We start from the raw sequence: 22,362 nt of genomic DNA on the forward strand, positions 1-22,362 counted from the left end.
ATTTTCACTTTTGTACTTTTTCAAAAAGTGGTGTATGTAGTTAAGCATTTAGGGGTGACGGGTGAGTAACCGTTACGCGGCTTAAGGCTTAACTACATTCACCACTTTTTGAAAAAGTACAAAAGTGAAAATATTTTTTTCTCCTTAAGCCTGGTACGCTGCTCGCGCTAAATTTTAGCCGAGATAAAATTCTCATACAAGTTATCCATAATTTGTATGGGATCCATTTTAGCTCGGCTAAAAATTTTCGATAATTTATATGGGAGCTAAAATTTAGCGCGAGCAGCGTACCAGGCTTTAGCACCATTTTTTTGTAAAAAAGAGTTAACAAATTGTTTTCTAGGCGAAAAAATAAGCTTTCTGCATAATTTTTTTTAATTTTCTACCCCCAAAAACCATAAAAAATGCGTTTGAAAATTTTCACTTTTGTACTTTTTCACTTTTTAAACCAATGTAGTTAGGGCTTTATTCGTTAACTTTAAAAATGTCATAAGAAACTATAATCTTGATAAAAAAATTAATTATTTAATGGGATAAAATGAATTTTAGCGCCATTAAAAAATGTGTTAAGGAACATGGATATAGAACACAATCAGAAAAGTTCAAACAGTGATTATGAAATTTATTGCTTTTTTCTGTTGGAGAAAATATCAGTTACCTCGTCATCATGTTGTTTACTAATCTTGTTTTCATGATTGAAACACACGCGTAAAGGCTTGGCCACACCGGAGGGTATGCGGTATAGCGGTAACGATATTTGTACTAAAAAAATTCCACACCTGAACGTTGATGTGTCAGTTTGGAATTTTTTTCATACAAGTACCCTCACCACTACCCGGACCGCTACCGCATACCCTCCAGTGTGGCCAAGCCTTAAAAGTTATGCGTGTGGATTTCTCTCAATAGAACAAATTAAATTTGAACTGGTCAAATTCATTGTTCTCAGAAACAGAATAGTACAAAACCGGTGAGGTTTATTGCTGCTCTTTAGTGAGCTCAAAGCCAAATCACTAGGTTGAAATAGATACGTGGAAGATTTAAGAATAATAGGTATTTTTTCTTGCTTTTTCTCAATCTACCAGCCATACAATCAAATGGAGTTTGATAATCAGATAAGTTAATCAATGTAAATCGTTTGTAAGAAAAAACAAAAATTTTATTTTTCAAAAATATAACCACTATTTTAAACATTTAAATTTATACACAACTTACCCGAATTTCTCCTATTTACATCCACCTGCCATTTTAATCTACTACAAACAATAACCATTCTACTACAATTTTCCGTCAAAATCTAAAAGCAACACCTATATTCATTTCTTTCCAATCACATACAAAAATCACTTCATCTCATCCTCACACATTCGCTCGCACCACCCTAATTTTTTTTTCTGTCTGTCCGTCTACTTCTACTGTCTTCTTTGAAAAAAATATTTTCTCTCTCAGATTTTTTCTTGTCGTTGTCTTGTTATGTCGTATCAAAATTTTTGTGTGTGCTCCTCCTCGGTGTATATAATTTTTTATTAAAAATTAATAAGAAATAAAAAACATAAAATCGAGTCAAGAAAAACAAAAAATGTATAAAACAATCCTATACAATATGAAATAAACGAAAATTTAATATAAATCTTTGTTTTCATAAACATTGAGAATTTATCATTCATTAAAAACGCCGTTGTGGATTGATTAACTGAGGTAAGTAATACCAGATTTTTTTTTCTTTTCCAATTGGGAATTCAGCTACCTTCCAATTTTATACCATCCTAGTTGGAAAAAAAAACAATAAAAAATTGAGAAAAAGAAAAATAATAGTGTTCCCCTAAAAAATTACTCAGACGTAAAAAAAAGTGTAATTAATTAAAAACGAAGAAAAAAAAGAAATGCTGTTATGTTGAGTTTTTTTTTGTCTTTTTTTTTTGCATTGCATTTGCATTCATCATGCTACTAAACAGTTAGTCTATGTCTTAACTGTAAACAAATCTTCATAAAGTTTACTTTAGTACAATTTAATGAATAATTATTACATAAAATGGATTAGTTTCTGTTTTTCTGTGGTCGACCAAGATCATGGTGGAATGGTTTCTTTTCTTTTTTGTATCATTTTTCCCTTCGTTGAAGTCGTCCATTTATTTCTTCTTGTGCAGGGAAAAAGATGAGAAAAATCAATAATAAATGGTACGGTGACGACGACGACGATGGTTGGTCCCTCCCTTGTCCCTGAATCCTCCCTCATCTTTTATTGCCGTTTTTTTTTTTCTTCTTTCATGTTCCATAGATGAACTCGAAACAACAACAACAACAAACACACTCATATAGTTAAAGGCATATCATGTATCCTTCTTCATTTTTGTTGTTGTTGTTGTTGGGTTTTGCCTCTTTTTTTAATTGCCATTGCCACTCAGAAGTTGCAGGGCTGAATTCTTTATTAATCATTCATTTGAATGAATGTTTCACTTTGGATTTTATGGAATTCCATGTTTGATCTTGTGATCTAATTCAAAATTATTGCGAAAAATTATTTTATCATGTATATTCGCGATTTTGAATTGATGAGTGTCGCTGAAGAATTGCAAAAAGGCGCAGTCAGCCAGCAGTTGATAAAGTCGATAAGAAGTGTAGTTTTTTTTGTTGTTGTTAAATTAGCCGGGAAGTTCTTCTCTACTCTTTCTTATAAATGATAAATAAAAGTAAATATTTGCGCATTGCTGGGCTGAACTGAAGGCTGACTAGTGTTATACACTGCCCGTCAGTAGAATAGGTTCACCGGCTCAACTTTCCTTTAGGGTCGCACGAATTTTAATACGCCAATACTTTTATTTCAAAGTTTATTGACTAAAAGTAATACAAATAACAATTTTAATGTTAGGAAACGTTTATTTATATTTTTAATTAATTTTTTAAAATTCATTTTGTCATACAAAATGCATGAAAATGACAACCGCTAAGAACAATTTTTTTTTTTTTTGAACAGTTCTTTTTACATACCCAAACTTTTCCCCATCTCAAATCCTATAGTGAGAACAAGCAGGGGGGGCAGCATGCTCCCCGATACCCATTTCATTTTTATACGCCTCAAACTATAAATTCTTCGTGGTCGTCATCAGCGTTGCCACTTTGCTGCAGTTGCAGTAGATCTACTGCATTTCTTGCAAAAATTAATCTACTGCCACTTAGTCAAATCTACTGCACTAATAAACCAATTCCTTTGTAATAAATTGTATTGAAATGTACAAAATCTGCTCTTAACTCAAAACCAGCTCTAAAAAAGCTGCAAAACACCAACATCAACATTGTTTTAAGTGTAGAGTCTGGATTTGTGAAAAAAATTTAAAAGGAAGTAAAAATGCTTAATTTAAATTCTGTACATGAGTTTGGTTGTAATAAGAAAGGTATTCTGACTGTTACTTAACACTCAATTTAAAGTATATTTGGATTGAAAATAACTTGTATTAGTGGGCTAGTTTTTTGATGGAGTTAAGTGAGGTTTATTTAAACAAGTTTTAAGGGAGAATGTTACAGTTTAAGTGCCATAGTTTCGAAGACAAAGTAAAAATCAAGTAAACCGAACAAAATTTAGGTAGGGACGTCTGTAAAATCGAGAAAAAATTAAAAATCGTAGTACTTAGTTAGCAGTTCTTTAAAAAATATAAAAACTACAAGAAAACTATAATAAAAATATGATACGAGGGGAAAACAGCGTAAAAATTTAAAGAAAAGCGAACTATCCTTTGGTTGGTATTCTAAATTTTAAATTAAATCTTCCCCTGCAAGTACTCTTAAGTGCCATTCATGTGGATATGTGACCTGCGTCTGCAAATTGCTAATAGTCGCTGAATTTGACATTTCATTCATATGAGTGGTCGCAGAGAGCTGCGAACTGTAATACAAAAATTGAAGGTAAATCAAAAGTGAGATTAAATTCGTGCGAATTATTTGTTCGTAGCTTTGTGGAATGAGTTTTGTATTTGTGGACTGCGAATTTACATTTGACAGTTCGCAGATCACAGTTGTTGATAGCATACAAAATATTAAAATGTGTTTATTTTGTAGTTTTACCTGGTTTTACGCAATATTCTATATTCAAATATGTAAATATGATCAAATATTCCTATTTTAATTGTTCAATAAAGTGAATAAGTTAATATTTGCTTTAGAAAAAGCTTTAAAAGAATTATTCGCAGACGCATTTCGCAGCTCATATGAATGCCACTTTAGTCTTTGAACTGTAGAAAGATTGATGAGAAGTGCCCAAACCTAGATCGCATGTAAATCCAATAGGAAACTCCGTTAAAACTTCAAAGAATCAAAAATAGGTTGAATTTGAAAGAGTGTCACATGAGTTAAAAAAGAAATTTGCAGCGTGTGTGTTCTTTCCGAGGTATTAAATAAAATTTGTGTATCCTTGAAGGTTTAAATTATTTTTTATTTTATTAAGGAAGGGAGCGAACTGCTTTTGCAGCGACATTATAGTCATAAGGTCGAAGTAATGGTTATAGTCGATATTCTATATTTTGATAAGACTGGCTTTGTTTTTCAATAGTCATAAATTTCACTGCAAATTCATGCAAGCTCACTCTCAAAATCACTTTTTTTTCAAAGTTTTAAAGTGATTTCTTTGGATTTTTTAGGTAGACTTTTCCGCAGGATAAAGAGGTATTCACATCATCAGAAAAGTTTTACTGTAGAAAAACGAGTAAAATCTCACACTTTTGTAATAGTTTTTCTACTCTTCGGACCTTTAAGTTGTTGAAAAAGAACGGAAATGTGTTGGTCTTGAATTCTATGAGTGTAGATAATAATAAAATTTTTATAATCAAAAAATTCCGATAAAAGAAGCCTGAAGAAAGTAAACTTAAATTACATGAAAAAGTTTTACTACCCGAAACTTAATGGAGTTTTTGAAATATGTAGTTGTTAATTAAAACGGTTTTTTTTATTCAATAAAATAAAATCAATCTTATCCAAAAAAAACTATAGTAATTATATTTTTTATTTTGTATTGCTGAACTGTATTATTTATATTTTATAGTTGTATTACTTTCTTTATAGTTCAAATACATATATTGACAAATTATTGAAAGAAAATAAATTGGCGTTATTATTTGAACTATAAAGAAAGTAATATGTACAACTATAAAATATAGAAACTATTTTACATTACCAATATTTTTTGGGAGCATTGCAATATGATAGTTGACTAATATTGAAACTTAGTATTTTAAAATCAGTCCACTATTATTTATCAATTTTATTTTCATTCTATATGGTTAGCATTATAAGAAATTATCAAAACATTAACTAATTGAGTTATAAAACATCGACTTTCAGTATTTATCAATCAACAATTGATAGTTAAAAATCGCAAATCGCATTGTTTGAATAGTTTTGAAAATTAGATATTCTTGAATATAAATCATTAAAAAGGATTTTCCTTCGGTTTTTGTAAGTGCAAAATTCAATTCTTTATCGTTTATAGGATGAACCTATTCTATTGACCGGCAGTGTAGAATAGAGTGGTTGCTCTTGGTAGTGTAGAGAGGAGGTTTATTGATGGTGGTGGTGGTGGGTTGGTATGGTCTCCTCTGCTGGGCAAGCTTGTGGGTATGAATCATTGCCCTGTGTTGTTTTGTTGAATTTGAAAATTGGAAACACAGTGGCCGTCATCACAAATTTTAGCGGCCGGCAGCAGAGACAGCAGCAAAAACTCCTGCTTGTAATTCTGGACACACTCGTTTGCCTTGCCATCGCCATCGCAGTCGCAGTAGACTTGTATGTAAAATGTAAATAAAAGTTTTATTTTTTTTTTGCTTTTGCTGGGCAATGTATAGTTGTAGGATATTAATAGTTTTTTGGTTGGTTTTTGTGATTTTTATTCTGTAACAACGAGCTAGCGCTGGTTGAATTTAATTTTTTCGTTGAACACAAAATTTAAAACGAAGACGACAAGCAAATGAACCAAGAAACTAAAAGCAAGAATATTATTTTTATTTCAAAAAGAAATAAAAATAAAGGGAAGAATTTTATAATTTATTGATATGGTATGGTTGTTGATATGGAATGAAAAGGATGGATGGTGTAGTTATTTAAAAATACAAATTTTAATTTTAAACTCGAAAAGTGTGTGTGGAGTGGTTTTGGTTCCCTTGTTTTTCTTTTGTTTGATAGAATTATGTTTGAGGATTTTGTATAAATCATTTCCAGATTGTTTATGACGTTGGTACGTATACTTGGTGATAGATTGAATTGGTTGCATGATAAAATAAGCGATATGACGAGTGTAAATAATGTGCATAATGCAGTTTTTGAGAAGGGATGGGCATTGAATATACTCATATTCAATTGAAGCTCACTCGTCAAGTTATCTAATAGGTAATGTGCATATATATTTGATTGCGCAAAACTTATATAGTTGGTGACAGACGAATAAATTGATGTCTATATTACTTAGGTTACTTACCTATTATGAGCAATATTATTGTAAAACAGTGCAGTAAGTTTAAAAAAAAAAACTTGGCTTGAGTTATGAATATTAAAAAGAGTGAAATAGGTAAGCAGGTAGTTGGTCTGCATACTTACAAGAAATGGATTTATTTTTTAACTATGATACCTAGTTTCAACTGCATTTTGGAAAGTTTAGTTTGCAAGAAATCCTTAATTAAATTGATTTTGTGATTTTTTTGTATTCTCCCCCAAAGTCACAATTTCTGACATGGGGGTGAGACTATGTCATTTATGTTTTTTCGATCGCTGAAACCGAATCCAAAGGCCGTTTCATTGGGTCAAGTCAGGTTTTGAGATAACCTGAAAGAGTGTAAATTAACACCCTGATAACGAACCTTTTTTTGAGGTTATGTCAAAAAATGAGCTTCGGATTTGTTTTCATCGACCGAAAAATACAAACATACATAGTCTTACCCCCAGTTTAAAAATTATTTTGTGTGGCGGTGATACGAGAATGTTAACCTGAAAACAAAAACTAAGAATTTTGCAATACCACATGATTTTGTTTATCAACACTAACCATTTGACAATGTGCTTAGATCTTGTTCGAATTCGACGCCTCGTAGCAATCAGTTAATTTTCTTGCTTTTTATGCCGTGTTAATATCATTAATATTATTTGTTTTTAATTTCTATAATAATAGAAAGGAATAATCACAAGTGCTTGTGACTTATGCTTCCTCACAAGGTGGAGTAAGTTTTTTTTTAAGAAAAGACAAAAGAATCCATTATTTTACGTATTTTGTTAGAGACCTCTTATTCTTCATATAGGTACTCGATTCACGGCATCCACTAAAGCCATACGTCTTTCAAAAGGGTTACATTTCTTCACTATGACATACAGCTGATTATTGTTGTAGAGTTTTGAAGCTGCAACCACTTACTATTTTAAAATCTCAAAGCTTTTCTTATAAGTTGAGGTTAGGTGACTGAGAAGACCAATACAAGACAGTTACATTAACGACTCCAAACCACTACTTAGTTTTTTACTGGTGTTTCATTTCTTCCTCTCCATAAGTCAAGAATGTCAACGTAATTATACTGATCCATCACAATATCTAGTCGTTATATTGTTCATACACTATTTGTTTTTTTTTTTTATTTACATATATGTATATGTAGGTTAGAGTGTCCCAGCCTATAGCCTTGCGCAGATTTTGGCATTGAAATAAAAAAGAAAAATGTTGACTTGGTCCACTAATGCTTTTAGCCCTCCATATAACAGGCAAATAAGTTTAAAATCTCAGCATACATTTTTCCTTCAGATAAGGTTAGCTAATGATCTGCCGGTTTTTACATTGGGCCAGTTAAAGCTATCATTGAATATTTTACATTTTCGAATTCTTCAAACTAAACAATGTAATCGGCAAACTACCGCACCGCTCTGTCTGTATTAGGAGCTACAGCCTAAACGGATGGACCGATTGACTTCAAGCTGACTCTCCAGAGGGGTTTTTGGAATTAATTTATTTGGACCAAAAATAACGGTACTTGTCATATACCGATTTTAGTAAAGTTGAAATTACTCAAAAACAGCTCCAACGATTTTGTTTAAAAAATTCAAATGTAAGTTTTAAAGTATATCTTTAAAAGAAAAATATTTTTCATTATTAACGGTACCTGCCATACAACCGTTTTTTTTTTTTTTTTAATCTGATTCTCTCCGAAACTGCTTATTCAATTTCATAGAAACTTTTTGTGAAGAAGCTTTTATATAATTTAAATATAAGCTAAAAATTAAATTTAAAAAAAAAAATTTTTTGGATTTTTTACAAAATTTTGAAAATTTTCTTTTTGAAAATTCAAATTTTCGAAAACGTGACATTGATTTTTTTTTTATTTTTTTTTTTTATTTCTTTTTTAGATGTTGATGAGTGATTTCTACAAAGCATACCAATTGTTATTTTTAAACTTTTTTTCCAATAAATTATTTATAAAAAATAGTTTTTTAAAAAACGGCTCTAACGATTTTGAAATTTTTTTTTCTAAAAATGCATGTTTTATATAAAAAGTCTTAAAAATCTAAGCAACTTGAACTCTAAGAGCAAGTTCGTGCGACCCATTCGTGCATTTTATTTTGATAGACCAGAACAAGCTTTATCTTAATGACTTCCTTCTATTGGCCGCTGAAAGAAATATTCTGTTGAGGTAGTTCCAATAGCTCTTACAAAAAAAAAATAAGTAAACGTTTCGCAATCAAATAATCCAAGAAAAATAAATTGTGAAATTCGCAAGTTTTTTTTATTAAGTCTGTAATCAACTGATAATACATTAGCTTTACAACGTAGAAAAAATATTTGGTTTAATATTATCAATGTAACATATTTGTGTGATTCACAATTTTTATGAAATTGTGTAAAACGCAATTTGAATGCTTAAATTCAATAACATTTTAACGCTCCAAAGAAAATGTATCCAACATCGGAAGGAGACACTTTAAATATGACGACATTCAAAACTTGTAAAAATGATAAAAACTAGATGAGATAAAAATCTTAGATAGCACCTACACCAACAAAAAACATTGATGTGAAGAAAATAAAAAACTCATTACAATTATGTGGAAGTGTCACCTTTTTTAATCAGAGAGCTGCAGCACTATCAGTTTTTTATTGACACTAGAATACATTCCAACTGATTAATAGATTTTTATTTTTTTTTATTACTATTCTATGGAAATTGCTTTGCTTTGGCCTTCGTACAAAGCTTTAAAAGGTGAATGGCTGCTTGTTGATGAGATTCAATTCCATAATGAGAGAAAGGTATTATTTCATCTACAACAACTGATAGTTGTCGTGATTTTTATTTTTAATTTATTTTTTACTTATTAATGAAAGAAGACGTAAAACAAAGGTTTTATCATATCTTTTCTTTTGCTTGCGTAAGTGCTCCAATAGGCATCAACTTATGTCGTCTTTAGTTATAAATTATAATATTATCTATCTACAATATTTATTGTATAATTTACTTTCTGGGAAGATTTTGTTTTTTTGCAGAAATTTTCCTACAATTCAATGTTGATAAATGTAGATTTGAAGAAGGAGAAGGGAAATATTTTGTTTTGCTTCATGAATACTGAATCGATTTCAAAGAAAAAATAGAATTTAAATATTATTGCTCAATTTGTTATGTAGCACGGATTGTGTAAACAAAAACAACTTTGCTTTATGAAAAGAATCTTTTTCGTCGAAATTTGAGAACAGGAAAAAAATAAAACAAATAAATAACAAAATAAAATATCGAAATAGATTCGTTTGTAAGTACCCAAAGAATTCTATACAGAAACAAGCCCTATTTGGACAGTACGATTGCGGTGACATTGATAGATACCTTATCGGTCCTCTACCCTTCTTTGGATCATTATACAATAGTTGGGTGCAAATAAGGCACATTATGTTTACATCATCTTTCGAAGCATTTAAGTTAAGAACAATTTATCGATTGACAAGCCAAATATATAAACAAGTCAATTTTGTTGCAATTTCAATTAATAATAAAACATTAAAAGGGGCTCTATTGTAAGTAATTTTTTAAATTATTATCATCATGATCGTTTTAATCAACGCCCAAACACAAAAGTAAATTCAAGTGAGAGCTAGAGTCAGCTAGAAAACCAATGAACATCAATTAGCGTCGGCCAACAACACTTAATTTGCGGTCGTCGGTCGGTTGCTCGATCGTTGAACACTGAACAGTTTATAACAACAGTTATAAAAAATGTAAACATTTAAATGCCTCATTAGTAATTCTTTGAAAATATATGCAACAGGCGCCATAATTATTATGAATGAAATTCAGCAAATGTTTTTGTTATTTTTTTAAATTTTATCTAAATAATATATATTAGTCATTGACACAGTGGATCGTCACTAAATGTGTGGTCTCGCGTTTATAGGGTGTGCATTTTTAATTATCTTGTCTTGCATAAAAATTAATGCAAATTTAATCAAATCAATTTTATAATTAAGCTTAAAAACTAATGTATTTACTATATGTACATAATGATAAATAAAATAAATGATACGGAAGACCTGTATCGGGAGCTAGATGAAATTTCTTCCCCGACTGCTGGTGCTATTCAAGAGCTACGACAAAACGTGAATAAGGGCGCAACCATCTTCAAAATAGCCGCTCAAAGAAGAAGAAATGCTCAGGAGATCTGTTCGCCAAAGTTTATTAACAATGCTCAAGGCCAACTACTTGTGGAAAACGAAGAAATCCTCCACAGGTGGCGACAGTATTGTGACGAACTTCTAAATGAACAATTTCCAAGGCTACACTTTCCAATAGCTTCACCTAACTTAAGCGAAGTATCCGATGTCACAGTCGAAGAAGTTAGTGAGGCTGTAAAATACTCCAAAAAGGGAAAAGCTGTTGGGCCAGACGAAATACCCTCAGAGTTTTGGAAAAAGATGGGAGACATCGGGTCTAGATGGCTCATGGTTCTTGTTTCCAAGCTTATACGAGGTGATCGAATGCCTAATCAATGGAGGGAAAGTTATCTTCTTCCAATATACAAAGGGAAGGGTGATACTCGAAGCTGTGATAATTACCGTTCGATTAAGCTGATGTCACACACCATGAAGATCGTTGAGCGAGTCTTGGGTAGCCGACTGCGAAAAATAATAAGACTATCTGATGACCAGTGCGGGTTTGTTGCGGGTAAATCAACCACAGATGCAATCCAGAGTATCAGAATCATTATGGAAAAACATCGAGATTCCTTGGAGGATTTGCATGTGGTATTGGTTGATTTTGAAAAAGCATTCGATCGACAACCACGAGATCTGATATGGGTGGCCCTCAGACAACGAGGAGTTCCGGAAACCTATGTGCGGATAATTATGGACATGTATGATGGAGCAGTTACTAAAGTAAGATGTGCAGCTGGAGTCACCGAAGAATTCGAAATCACAGTAGGTGTACACCAGGGAAGCGTCTTGAGTCCTCTGCTCTTTATTACCGTTCTTGATTACCTGCTTCAAGGCAAAGTGACGGACCCAAAAGTGCATCAGTTATTCTTTGCTGACGATGGAGCCATCATAAGTGAAGACCCGATATCCCTGCAACGAGCACTTGATGTATGGGTGGATGTTCTAGAAGGTAGTGGGTACCGCATAAGCGCGAAAAAGACAGAATACCTATGCTGCCCATTTTCTGATCCACACAGGCCTATTCCTGACATTTATTTGAATGGTGTAGTGCTTCCCAAGTGTGAAAAGTTTAAATATCTGGGGTCTATGATAAATAACGAAGGTACTTGTGATGACGATATCAATCATCGCGTAAGCGTAGGGTGGATGAAGTGGCGGGAAAATTCTGCTATCTTCTGTGATCGAAAAATGCCCCCTAAGCTGAAAGGAAGGCTCTACACCGCAGTTGTGCGTCCAGCACTCACATACGGTTCACAATGTTGGACAATGTACAAAAAGTATGAGAGTAAGTTAACGGCAGCTGAGATGAAGATGCTTCGCATGACAGCAGGAGTAACAAAGCTTGATAGAATTAGAAGTACGAAGATCCGAGGAAGCCTTCATGTTAAAAATACCATCTCCCAAAAAATTGAACACGACCGACTCAGTTGGTATTGCCATGTTCAAAGGAGAGATCCTGAGAACCCCGTCAAAAAAGCAATATCATATAACGTTCCAACACGAAATAAAAAGAAAGGTAGGCCTAAAAACTCCTGGTACAAGCAAATGCAAAAACACCAGCATTCAGTTGGCCTCAGAAACGGAACAATACAAAACCGGGAGGCTTGCCGCCGATTTCTGAGGTCAACCCGGCGAACCCCACAGGCGGATCACTAGTGTGAAGCAGTAACGTGGGAAGGTTATGATCCCCTCGACATCGAGATCATAACAGCGCCGAGAAAAAAGGAAGAAGAAGAAGCATTTTTAATTATCTTGTCTTGCATAAAAATTAATGCAAATTTAATCAAATCAATTTTATAATTAAGCTTAAAAACTAATGTATTTACTATATGTACATAATGATAAATAAAATAAATTTGAACATTTTAGAAGTGAAACTTCTTTAGGAATTTTTTTTAAACAAGGTCATAGCGTAGGTTCTTTTGTTGATAAAATGAAAGGAAACTTGAATGCCCTACATTTAAAGATAACAGATCTGAAAATTCAAAGACTTTTACTGGCGTAGAGTTACAGAGTGATTGCATATGCGGATGATATTGCATTCACCTTTGCTGGGTGCCGGGTCATAGAGACATTTCAGGAAATTGCAGAGCTGATGAACTTGCCAAAAGTGGAACACTGATACCTTTATTACCAAATAAGGTCAACATAGGTGTTCCCATCGCTAGGTGTAAACTAATGCTCAAACAAGATGCTACAAATAAAAAAAACATAAGGTGGAATAATATCACCACATTTATAGCGACTAAACAGATCTGGCCAATACTGGATCTGAAGCGCTCTAATTGTTTAATATCTCTAAGCAGATCACAAATCAGCTCCGTAATAAGTGTCATAACAGGACACTGTATAATTGGCAAGCACGCAACACGCCTCGGAATCTATTCCAATGATTTCTGCAGAAGCTGCATGGATGAGGAGGAGGTGGAATCGATTCCACACCTTCTCTGTGAATGTCCTGCGCTATCTCAAAGACGTAGACTCCATTTGGGAGAATTCTTCTATAACAACCCTAGTGAGCTAGCAAATATAGACATAGGTAGTATCGCTCGCTTAATTAGAAGCTCCAAATGGTTCAACGAATAGGAAGACAAAAATTCTCAAAGATTCATTGTGGTATCACAACGGACCAATCATGGTCTAAGTGTATCAGCTCTCCTGCTGATAGCCACGTTAACCTAACCTAAATTGGCGTATTAAGGCCCACAGTGGTATTTTAAATTAATTTTGGAGTCTTAAATCATATACATACATGGCCATTTATTGATTTATTCAAAGTAAGAAAATTTGGCACACTTAAAATTCAATTTCATATGCCTCTGGAAATGATTTTTACGCAGAAGTTCAAAAAGGGCACCACTGTGCGACGTACTTAAAAGTAGGGTGACCAGCATGTAAACAAATTACTATGAATTTGAGCCGATAACCAATGTTGGCAATTTGATTGTTATACTTCTTCCCATTATAGGGTAGGAATAATCAACATGCAAAGAATGAAATTTAACAATTATAAAAATCTTAGATTTAACTGCAGTTTTTTTTTAATAATTTATATAATTTATTGAAACAACAAACAAAGACTTCGCAACTAAAAATATGGTAATAAAATGTGTTTATATTTTTTTACAATGGTACATTTTTTTGAGTTAGGTCCACGGTTCTTATACAAAGAAACAAGATTTTCGCATCGTAAACTTTCATTTGTTCTTCATTATCATTGTATTTAATTGTTTGTGCAAAAACCATTTTAATTGAATTATTCAAGTTTTTTGTGTGAGTAGAATCTGCTTTCGCCGAAATTATAAGATTACACAAATAAATAAAATGTCACCTTGGTCTAAGTCTAAACTCTTAGAGTAGTGATTCCAGTTTTCTAACTTTCAACTTCAAAGAATTTTTATTATTACTAACCCGTTTTGGATGTCTTAAAGTAGATGAAATGATTAACTCCATTTTTGCATTCACATTATTTTATGATTTTTAAGAAAGCTTTTGCATAATAATTTTCATCTTCCAAAAATCATCTTAGAAATGATTAACTACGTTTTTATATTCAATTAAAAAGTAACTTCTAATAAAGCAATGGTTTTGCAACAAATCAATTTAAATAAAAGACATATAAATGAAAAAGCTTGAAGTGTCTGTCTTTCATTAATTACAAACATTTTCATTTTAATTTTAAAAAAATGCTCGCCTCTTCAAAGCTTAAATTTCTTAGAGTTATTGTTCCTTTCTAATGAAGGGTTATATTCCAATTCCATAGAAGATGATCTTTTTAATAATGTCTAATTATTCCTATTTATTATCTTGTGTGAAAGTAAATTGTAATTAGGGCTGCTTTTCACATTAGGCAAGTTATTTATTTACTTGTGGTAAATGTGTAAGCACACCCGCCAGTTCTTAATCACCAAGCATATTACAATAACGAAATCGTAGATGAAAATATATAGCTATATGGGAATATTAATAAAAAAAGAAATGGCTGAAACTCAATTACACTAATATAACCTTAAATAAAATAGTAACGTTAAGTTAAAACTTTTTAAATCAAAAGCAAAACTATGCTTTTTAAAAAGCTAAATACATAATATGTAACAAGAGCAAATACGTGTAGTATATTCGTGTATTTTATTTTGCATCAACATCGTTTTAGCCCTTTTCGAGGTCATATGACAGGTGCTGTTATTTTTAGACGTAAACAAAATTTAGAAACAAGCAAACAGAATTGTGTGAGCCATGCTATCTTTTTTTTTAACATAATGTCATATTGATTAATATCTTTCCATAAAGAATGTGTGTCAAACGTATAGTGTAGTCTGGGATATAGGGAGAAAAAATAAATATTTATTTCATGCAAAAGCTAGTAGCACGTATTTACCTTAACCGAATAAGCAAAGGTGACATTTTTAAAAAGAAAATCAATTTTTTTGTGAAATTTTTTTTACAAAATAAAAAGAATATAGTTCGCAACAAATAAAGCATTTGAGCAATGGGTCAAGAACTTTTGAAGAAAAGTATTTTTCAAACCAATATCTCTTTGTGTCCAGAATTTATCTCTTAAATTTTATTTGAAAAATACCAACACATAATTAATAGAAGCTTAGCACATTTACTTTAGTGGGTTTCACCGAATACACTGGCCATGGTATTAAAAATACGTTCTTGAAAGATGGAAAACAGGTCTCATATACATCGTTTTTCGTAATTTTCTGGAACGGTACGAGTTCTCGACCTGATAATGGTAGACAGTGATTTTCAGTTATAAAATCGTTTTCTACAAATCTCGTTGAACTTAGACAAACTTGCTCCCGGATTTCAAAATTTTCATTTACTTGTTATTTGTACATTATAAAACAAAGTTTTCCCATAGCCAAAGAACTTTGGGTGAAAATGATTTTTTTTTTTTCACCTTCTAAACAGGCCTCTTCTCATGAATTTTGCGTCCAGCTGATCATTATTATCGATTATTGTCAAAAATCAAAGGAATCTCTTTTTAAACGGTCCAAACATTTCTCTGAAATTCTTTTGCGAATTTTCTTTATCAGCATAAAGCAAATGCGCCTTCCACTTTGCGCCGAGTTTTTTTTCATGGCTTATTCCTTTAACAAGATGTTTCTTTGGATATCCTCAAAGCTTCAGGTATTTCAATACATGTTCATTTGAGCTAGAAACATGATTGTTTTCGGTTTGGGTGCTGTTTTTGGCCTTCCTTGAAGTGCGACCACGTTTAAAATCAGTTTCTCATTTTTTGGCTTTTAACATCGAAAGAGAGTCTACGTAAAATTTTAGCATCTTCGAATGAATTTTATTTGGGACCATTCAAAACAAAGAATTTTATCAGCACCCATATTTTTGTTTTTTTTTTTAATTGTAAAGACTAATTACGGGAGATGCTTTTGGAAAAAGTTCTAGCAACCAAACCAAATGAGAAACAAATTTGAAAATTGTCATATGAGCAAATGTAATTGAAACCTACTCGGGATTTACAAATTTTAATTAATCAGGCCGAAAAGTTTAGAACTTTTTTGAACAGTTTGTTCAGTGATGAGTTTTTAGCCATAAAACGTAAAAGTACACCCCTACCGATAAAAAAAAAAATTGATTTTCCTTCAGAGAGTCTCTAAATTGAATCAGTTGTGCCTTGGACTAAGGCTCTGAATAGTCTAGACCAACTTTTATTTAATTTATAAAATAGAAATGGTAAGATCTAGCTGATCCAAGTCATCATCATATATAGAAAAATTAATGTTTACTAAGCAAATTTTGCTAACGATTTCAATTTAACGTGTTCAAGTGAGCGGCACTGTATTTGACTTTTGTTCTTTCATACATTTTGGTGCATTTATTTAACATTTATCATTTAATAACACGAATAATGAACAATTAAATGATACGAAAAATCTTTATTTTGGCATTCGATCGCACGAGGCCATATAATCTAATCGAGGACTTATTAATTAATCTTTTGTGATTATGTGTATTTTTAATCGAAGTGGGTTAAATTTATCTTAACATACGTAACTGCTACTTAAAATGATTATCTCTATTTGGAAAAAGAACATTACGTAGATATAATTAATTAGATGCTCCATTATGACCTTATGAATTTTTCTTACTTTTCTCTAGAATTGTTGTGGGCATTCTTTAAACAATATTAATATATCGTTCTCCGGAAAAGGTTACACCAATTAATTTCCATTAAATATGGCTATGTGCGCACCCAAGAAATTAAATTTATTTTTCAACTTTTACACTTTTTCTTCTAATTTAATATGCCCATAAATACGAGTACAACCGACTTACAATGTAAGTAAATATTTTACTCATTTTTCTAACTTGAGATTAATCTTACCAACAAATGAATCATTTTCAAATGGTTATCAAAATCTAGATGCTATCGCGGACATATTTCAATCAGCAGAAAAAACTTATAAATCGACCTAACAAAATCACATCCAAAAATGAAAACGAAATGCGTAGGTGCAAGTTATTATGAACCTGTTATTTCAGTCTTCTTTTTTGTCAACCAAATATAATATCGATATGACAACTGAATCATTAAATTACCTTTTATAATTCCTCCAAGACTCACACACACGCCATCACACCCATTTATTTTTAGTTTAATTTATTCCAAACAAGCTGTCTTCCCAAAAAATATTTTCATTTCACAAAAAAGATGGTCTTAATTCTAGGAAACTACTTTAGATAAACATTTTTATATTTTATTCTTTAAATACATATTCTCATGTCACACCATTTGTTTGGATCAGAGAAAAAACACTTCCTATTCCCAGACAAACCCTTTGGTATTTCCTGGGCTATATAGCCTGCTTGCCTGCCTGATCTGGGTGACATATAAATCAAAAGAAAAAAGGGAGTGCTGCTGCTCTGCAAGCACTAAAAATAGGCATCCACACGAAACAGTTCAACTAAACCGAAACTATATATTTTTTCTGTATATTTTTAGTGCGTGCAAAGATGGTCCATTGAGAGCTTGAGAAAGAAAAAAAAGAAAACAAAAAAAAAGTACTCATAAAAAAAAAGATACACCATGTCATCTTTACAAAAAGATCTAACACGCTCGGATTCATCGGCATCATCAAATCAAGATCTAGACGATATATTCATTGATCATACAGACTTGGAAGCTTTGGATGATGTTGCTCCACAAAAACGTCATTTTTTAGACTACGATGCCGTAGCACCGCCAGGATTTGAAGAAGATTTTAGTGCAATTCTAACAATTGGCGGAGGGGGGCCTCCAAGTGGTAGCAGCCACCAAAAAGTCTCATCATCATCAGTGAGCTCGGGTCTAGGAGAGAATTTAAAAATCGACAAAAAATACGAACGTGATGGCGAAATTAGCGACTACGAGTTGGCTGCAAGTGGTTATACGAAAAAAGAATTCACTCAAGATGACAATACTCTTGTGGTAAGGAGTGGCGGTGGCAGTTCAAGTGGTGCCTTTGGCAAGAAGAAACACTTTCTAGACGAGAATCCAATACCACCCGACTACATGCTTGACAAAGACATGCGTGAACATCGGAGTTTGGATAGGAATTTTGAGCGGCAACACGATTTTCAAAGATCCACATCAGGATCTAGCGGCCGAAAGCACTCATTGGACAGGGATAGAGACTCACGAGGGTCAACTCGTAAATACAAAGAACCCAGCTATACACTATCGCGTTTCATAGCTAGTGATCTTGTTGTTCCACCAATGGAAACCAGTAGTCTAGCTTGGTCAGCGGCAGAAGAACGCACCGATGGAAGTCAATACTCGGGTTTGCCAAAAGCTGAATGTGTCTATTCATTAGCTTCAATGTTGGGATCTCATGATTCAGTTGATGTTTCGAAAAAGTTTCTCGAATTGTCTCGCACTGGCGAAGCTTGTGTTGCATTACGCAAATCTGGCTGCATTCCATTGCTGGTACAAATGATGCACTCAGATGCAAATGATGGAGTTCGTAAATATGCTGGAATGGCGCTACATAATGTTGTACATAGCCATCCAGATGACAAAGTGGGTCGTCGCGAAGCGAAAGTCTTAAGACTCATCGAACAGATACTTGACTATTGCAACTTTTTGAAGACACTACTTCAGAGTGGAGGTGAAGCAATTGCTGATGACTCGGATCGTCATCCATTGGCTGCCATTTCTAGTCTTATGAAAGTCAGTTTTGATGAGGAGCATAGGCATGCTATGTGTCAGCTGGGAGCGTTACAAGCTATTGCTAGCTTAGTGCATTTGGATCATGCAGTTCATGGGCCAAAATCTGAAGATGAATGCTGTAACTCGTTGAGACGTTATGCCCTAATGGCTTTGACAAATTTAACTTTTGGAGATGAAAATAACAAGACACTCCTGTGTGCAAATAAAGAGTTTATGGAGGCTCTTGTTGCTCAATTGAATTCAGCACCCGATGATTTATTGCAGGTGAGTTTTGTATTTTCTTTTTTTGATCAATAAAACATCTCTTAATTTTGTTTTTATCTTCCCAACAGGTGACAGCAAGTGTACTAAGAAATTTATCATGGCGTGTTGATAACAATATGAAAGCTGTTCTAAATGAAATTGGCACAGTAACAGCCTTGGCCAAAGCTGCCATGCTCAACAAAAACGAAAACACATTGAAAGCCATTCTATCAGCATTGTGGAATCTATCGGCACATTGCAGCACAAATAAAGCTGAATATTGTGCTGTTACCGGAGCACTGGCATTTCTAGTCGATATGCTGACCTATGAAGGTCCAAGTAAGACTCTTAAAATTATCGAAAATGCAGGAGGCATTCTCCGAAACGTCTCTAGTCACATAGCAGTTCGTGAGGACTATAGGAAAATATTACGTGAACGTAATTGTCTGGCAATTCTACTGCAACAGCTAAAATCAGAAAGCTTAACTGTTGTCAGCAATGCATGTGGAACATTGTGGAATCTATCTGCACGTTCAGCAGAAGATCAAAAATTCCTATGGGATAATGGAGCAGTACCAATGTTACGGTCTCTAATCCACTCGAAACATAAATTAATATCCGAAGGCAGTTCGGCTGCACTCAAGAATTTACAAAACTTTCGGCCAAGTATACTTAATCCAAATAATATGGATCCAATTGCTAGATCAATGGGTTTGAAAGAATTACCAACTTTGAATGCTCGAAAACAAAAAGCTCTCGAACAGGAGTTAGTTAATCAAAATCTTTCAGAAACATGTGAGAATATCGATGTGGTAACACCACCAAAAGAACGAAATGATTTCACTCCATTGACAGATCCCCGGAAGTTTCCGCCACCTCCGGTGCGTCTTACCCGATCTGCAGTAGTCTCGAAAAGTGAGAGCAGAGATTCAATTTTTTCCGCCAAATCAGATTCAGCCTACGAAATGATGAGAGGCAATTCAGCTCTTGTTCGCGGGAAAATGCCCCCAGATAGGAATATTGAATTTGCTGTCAAAACGACTGCAGCTTTTGATGTTGAAAATGAAACCGAACAACCAATTGATTATTCAGCCAAGTACTCTGAGGGTGCTACTTCTAAGTCAAATAAATCTCTAGCTGAATCTGGACCGAAATCGAATCAAAAGGGTCTCAAGACCGCTCGTAACTATTCTAGTTACCAAGAGACAGATTTAGATCAACCGACGGATTTTAGTCTGAGATATGCTGAAAATCAAGTCGAATCAGATATGGAAGAGAAAACTCGAATGAATAATGGAAGTGAAATAATTTTAATTCTCGAAGACAGTGTAAAATGTTACCAAACTGAGGACACTCCTTACGTGATTTCCAATGCACCCTCAGTAAGTGATTTGCAAAATCCAAAATTAGAAGAAAACATTGTTCGCAATAAGCCACAAACATCTGTACTTCCTTCAAGTAATGTCATCTATGGATCTGGTTCGTATACTCCAGAAAAACCAATAAACTACTGCGAAGAAGGAACTCCAGGTTACTTTAGTCGCTACGAGTCTTTGAGCAGTCTGGAAGAGTCACCACAAAATGCACAAACAACAAATGGAACGGCACCCACAAAGTCAAAGGCTGATAAAACTAACATCAATGTGAAAGAAGAAACGATCAAGTCACCAGAACCGCCTGCAGTTTTAGCACCAACCGATGTAAAAGAGGAAGAGGACGAAAAGCCTGTTCTACCCCAAAACGCTCAAGAATCAGGGCCATGTGCAATAATATCCAAAAACAACTATAACTCTGCACAAGAAACGCCTTTAATGTTTTCGCGTCATAGTTCGATGGATTCGCTTGCAGAAGAAGAAGAAGTCGGAGCAATTGTTGCCGATGACAAAAGTTCTGTGGTTAGTGATTTTAGCCGATTGGCGAGTGGTGTTATCTCGCCGTCTGATATTCCAGATTCCCCAACTCAGAGTATGCCACAATCCCCACGACGAAATAGTAACTCTCAATTGCCCTTCTCATCGGCGGGAGTAGCTGTTACAGGAGGTAGTAACAGTTTAAAGAGTCAGAATAATGCAGCACCACCTCGTTTGCGCAGCGTATTCGAAGATGATCTCAATACATTCCAAGTGGAGAACACCCCCGCTCAATTCTCATGTGCCACTAGTCTAAGTAATTTAAGTCTCGACGATGAACAGCCCACAGATAAGCCAGATATGGATTTAATGAAGGCTGAAGGTGGTTCCCTGACAAATTCATGCCCAGATCAAAAGCAAATTGAGACTGTAAAAGGTGATATTGCATTTTCCGAGGGTGAAGAGGAAACAAACGATGATTACCTATTGGCAACTTGCATCAATATTGGAATGAATCGAGATCGAAAAGAAACGACTGAAGGGCACAAAGATACAGCAATAATTTTATCTCCACCAGCTGGAGACTCTACAAAGCAATATTTCACCGAAGACACACCGGCTCTTTTGTCAAAAGTTGGAAGCAATACTAACTTATCATCTATTTCACTTCTCACAAATCCATTGGGAAATAAAATTGAAGGTGAGATGGTGGCAAACCTTTCGGATGATGTCAGTTCGAATGCATCAGAAGCTGGAGGACTTGATTTACTAGAGCAATGCATACGTGATGGAATGCAAAAGCCAGTTAATATACCAAAGGATAATGTGACAAGCACTGAGGCTCATGCAGTTCGAAATATTGGTGGTCCACCGCAAATAAGAAAAAGTGTCGCCCCTCGCAGGAGACCAGAAAATACTACTAGTTCAAATGATCCTATTGCAATGTTGCGGAGGGGTGGGCTTTCTATGAATAATTTTGTACCACAAATTAATGATGAAATGAACAAGTACTTGGTAGAGGATAGTCCTTGTAATTTCTCAATGATGTCGGACTTATCGAATCTGACCGTTGGCTCAAGCATTGTTGGTCCTGCTTTGATGAAGAAGTGAGTTTTTATTTTGTTTGTTTTGTTTTCTTTATTATTTTTTTAAAAGCTTTTCTTGTAAGTCTAAATTGGTATCTAGTTCAATTTAACTGGGATGCAAACAAAAAATTATTTTTTGTAGTGCTTAACTATTTTGAGAGTATGTGTGTATTTAGCGTGTTTTGGCTTTCATACAAAATTTGAACTTCTAAATTATAAATGATCTTTTGTGTTTGTAGCTGTATCTTCTTTTATTTTTAAAGCAGAACATTGTGTGATATTCGTTTAGTATTCCATGCATTGCCATTGCTTAATAAACTCTAGTGCTTCGAATACATGTGGTAAAGTTCTGTA

The 22,362-nt window shown here is 33.6% G+C and overlaps 1 protein-coding gene across 1 annotated transcript in view; it reads left to right on the forward strand.

The window, feature by feature from the left end:
- The first annotated feature begins 1,451 nt into the window (after nt 1-1,451).
- Nucleotides 1,452-22,362, forward strand: part of LOC129913873 (uncharacterized) — a 40,802-nt gene continuing 19,891 nt past the window's right edge. Inside the window, exons 1-3 of the mRNA XM_055992821.1 lie at nt 1,452-1,695; nt 17,625-19,094; nt 19,163-22,029. Coding sequence (XP_055848796.1) covers nt 17,709-19,094; nt 19,163-22,029 — 4,253 coding nt within the window. The 5' untranslated portion in view covers nt 1,452-1,695; nt 17,625-17,708. The remainder of the gene's footprint in view (nt 1,696-17,624; nt 19,095-19,162; nt 22,030-22,362) is intronic.

This window comes from Episyrphus balteatus, chromosome 3, assembly GCF_945859705.1.
Source record: "Episyrphus balteatus chromosome 3, idEpiBalt1.1, whole genome shotgun sequence".
Classification (NCBI taxonomy): domain Eukaryota; kingdom Metazoa; phylum Arthropoda; class Insecta; order Diptera; family Syrphidae; genus Episyrphus; species Episyrphus balteatus.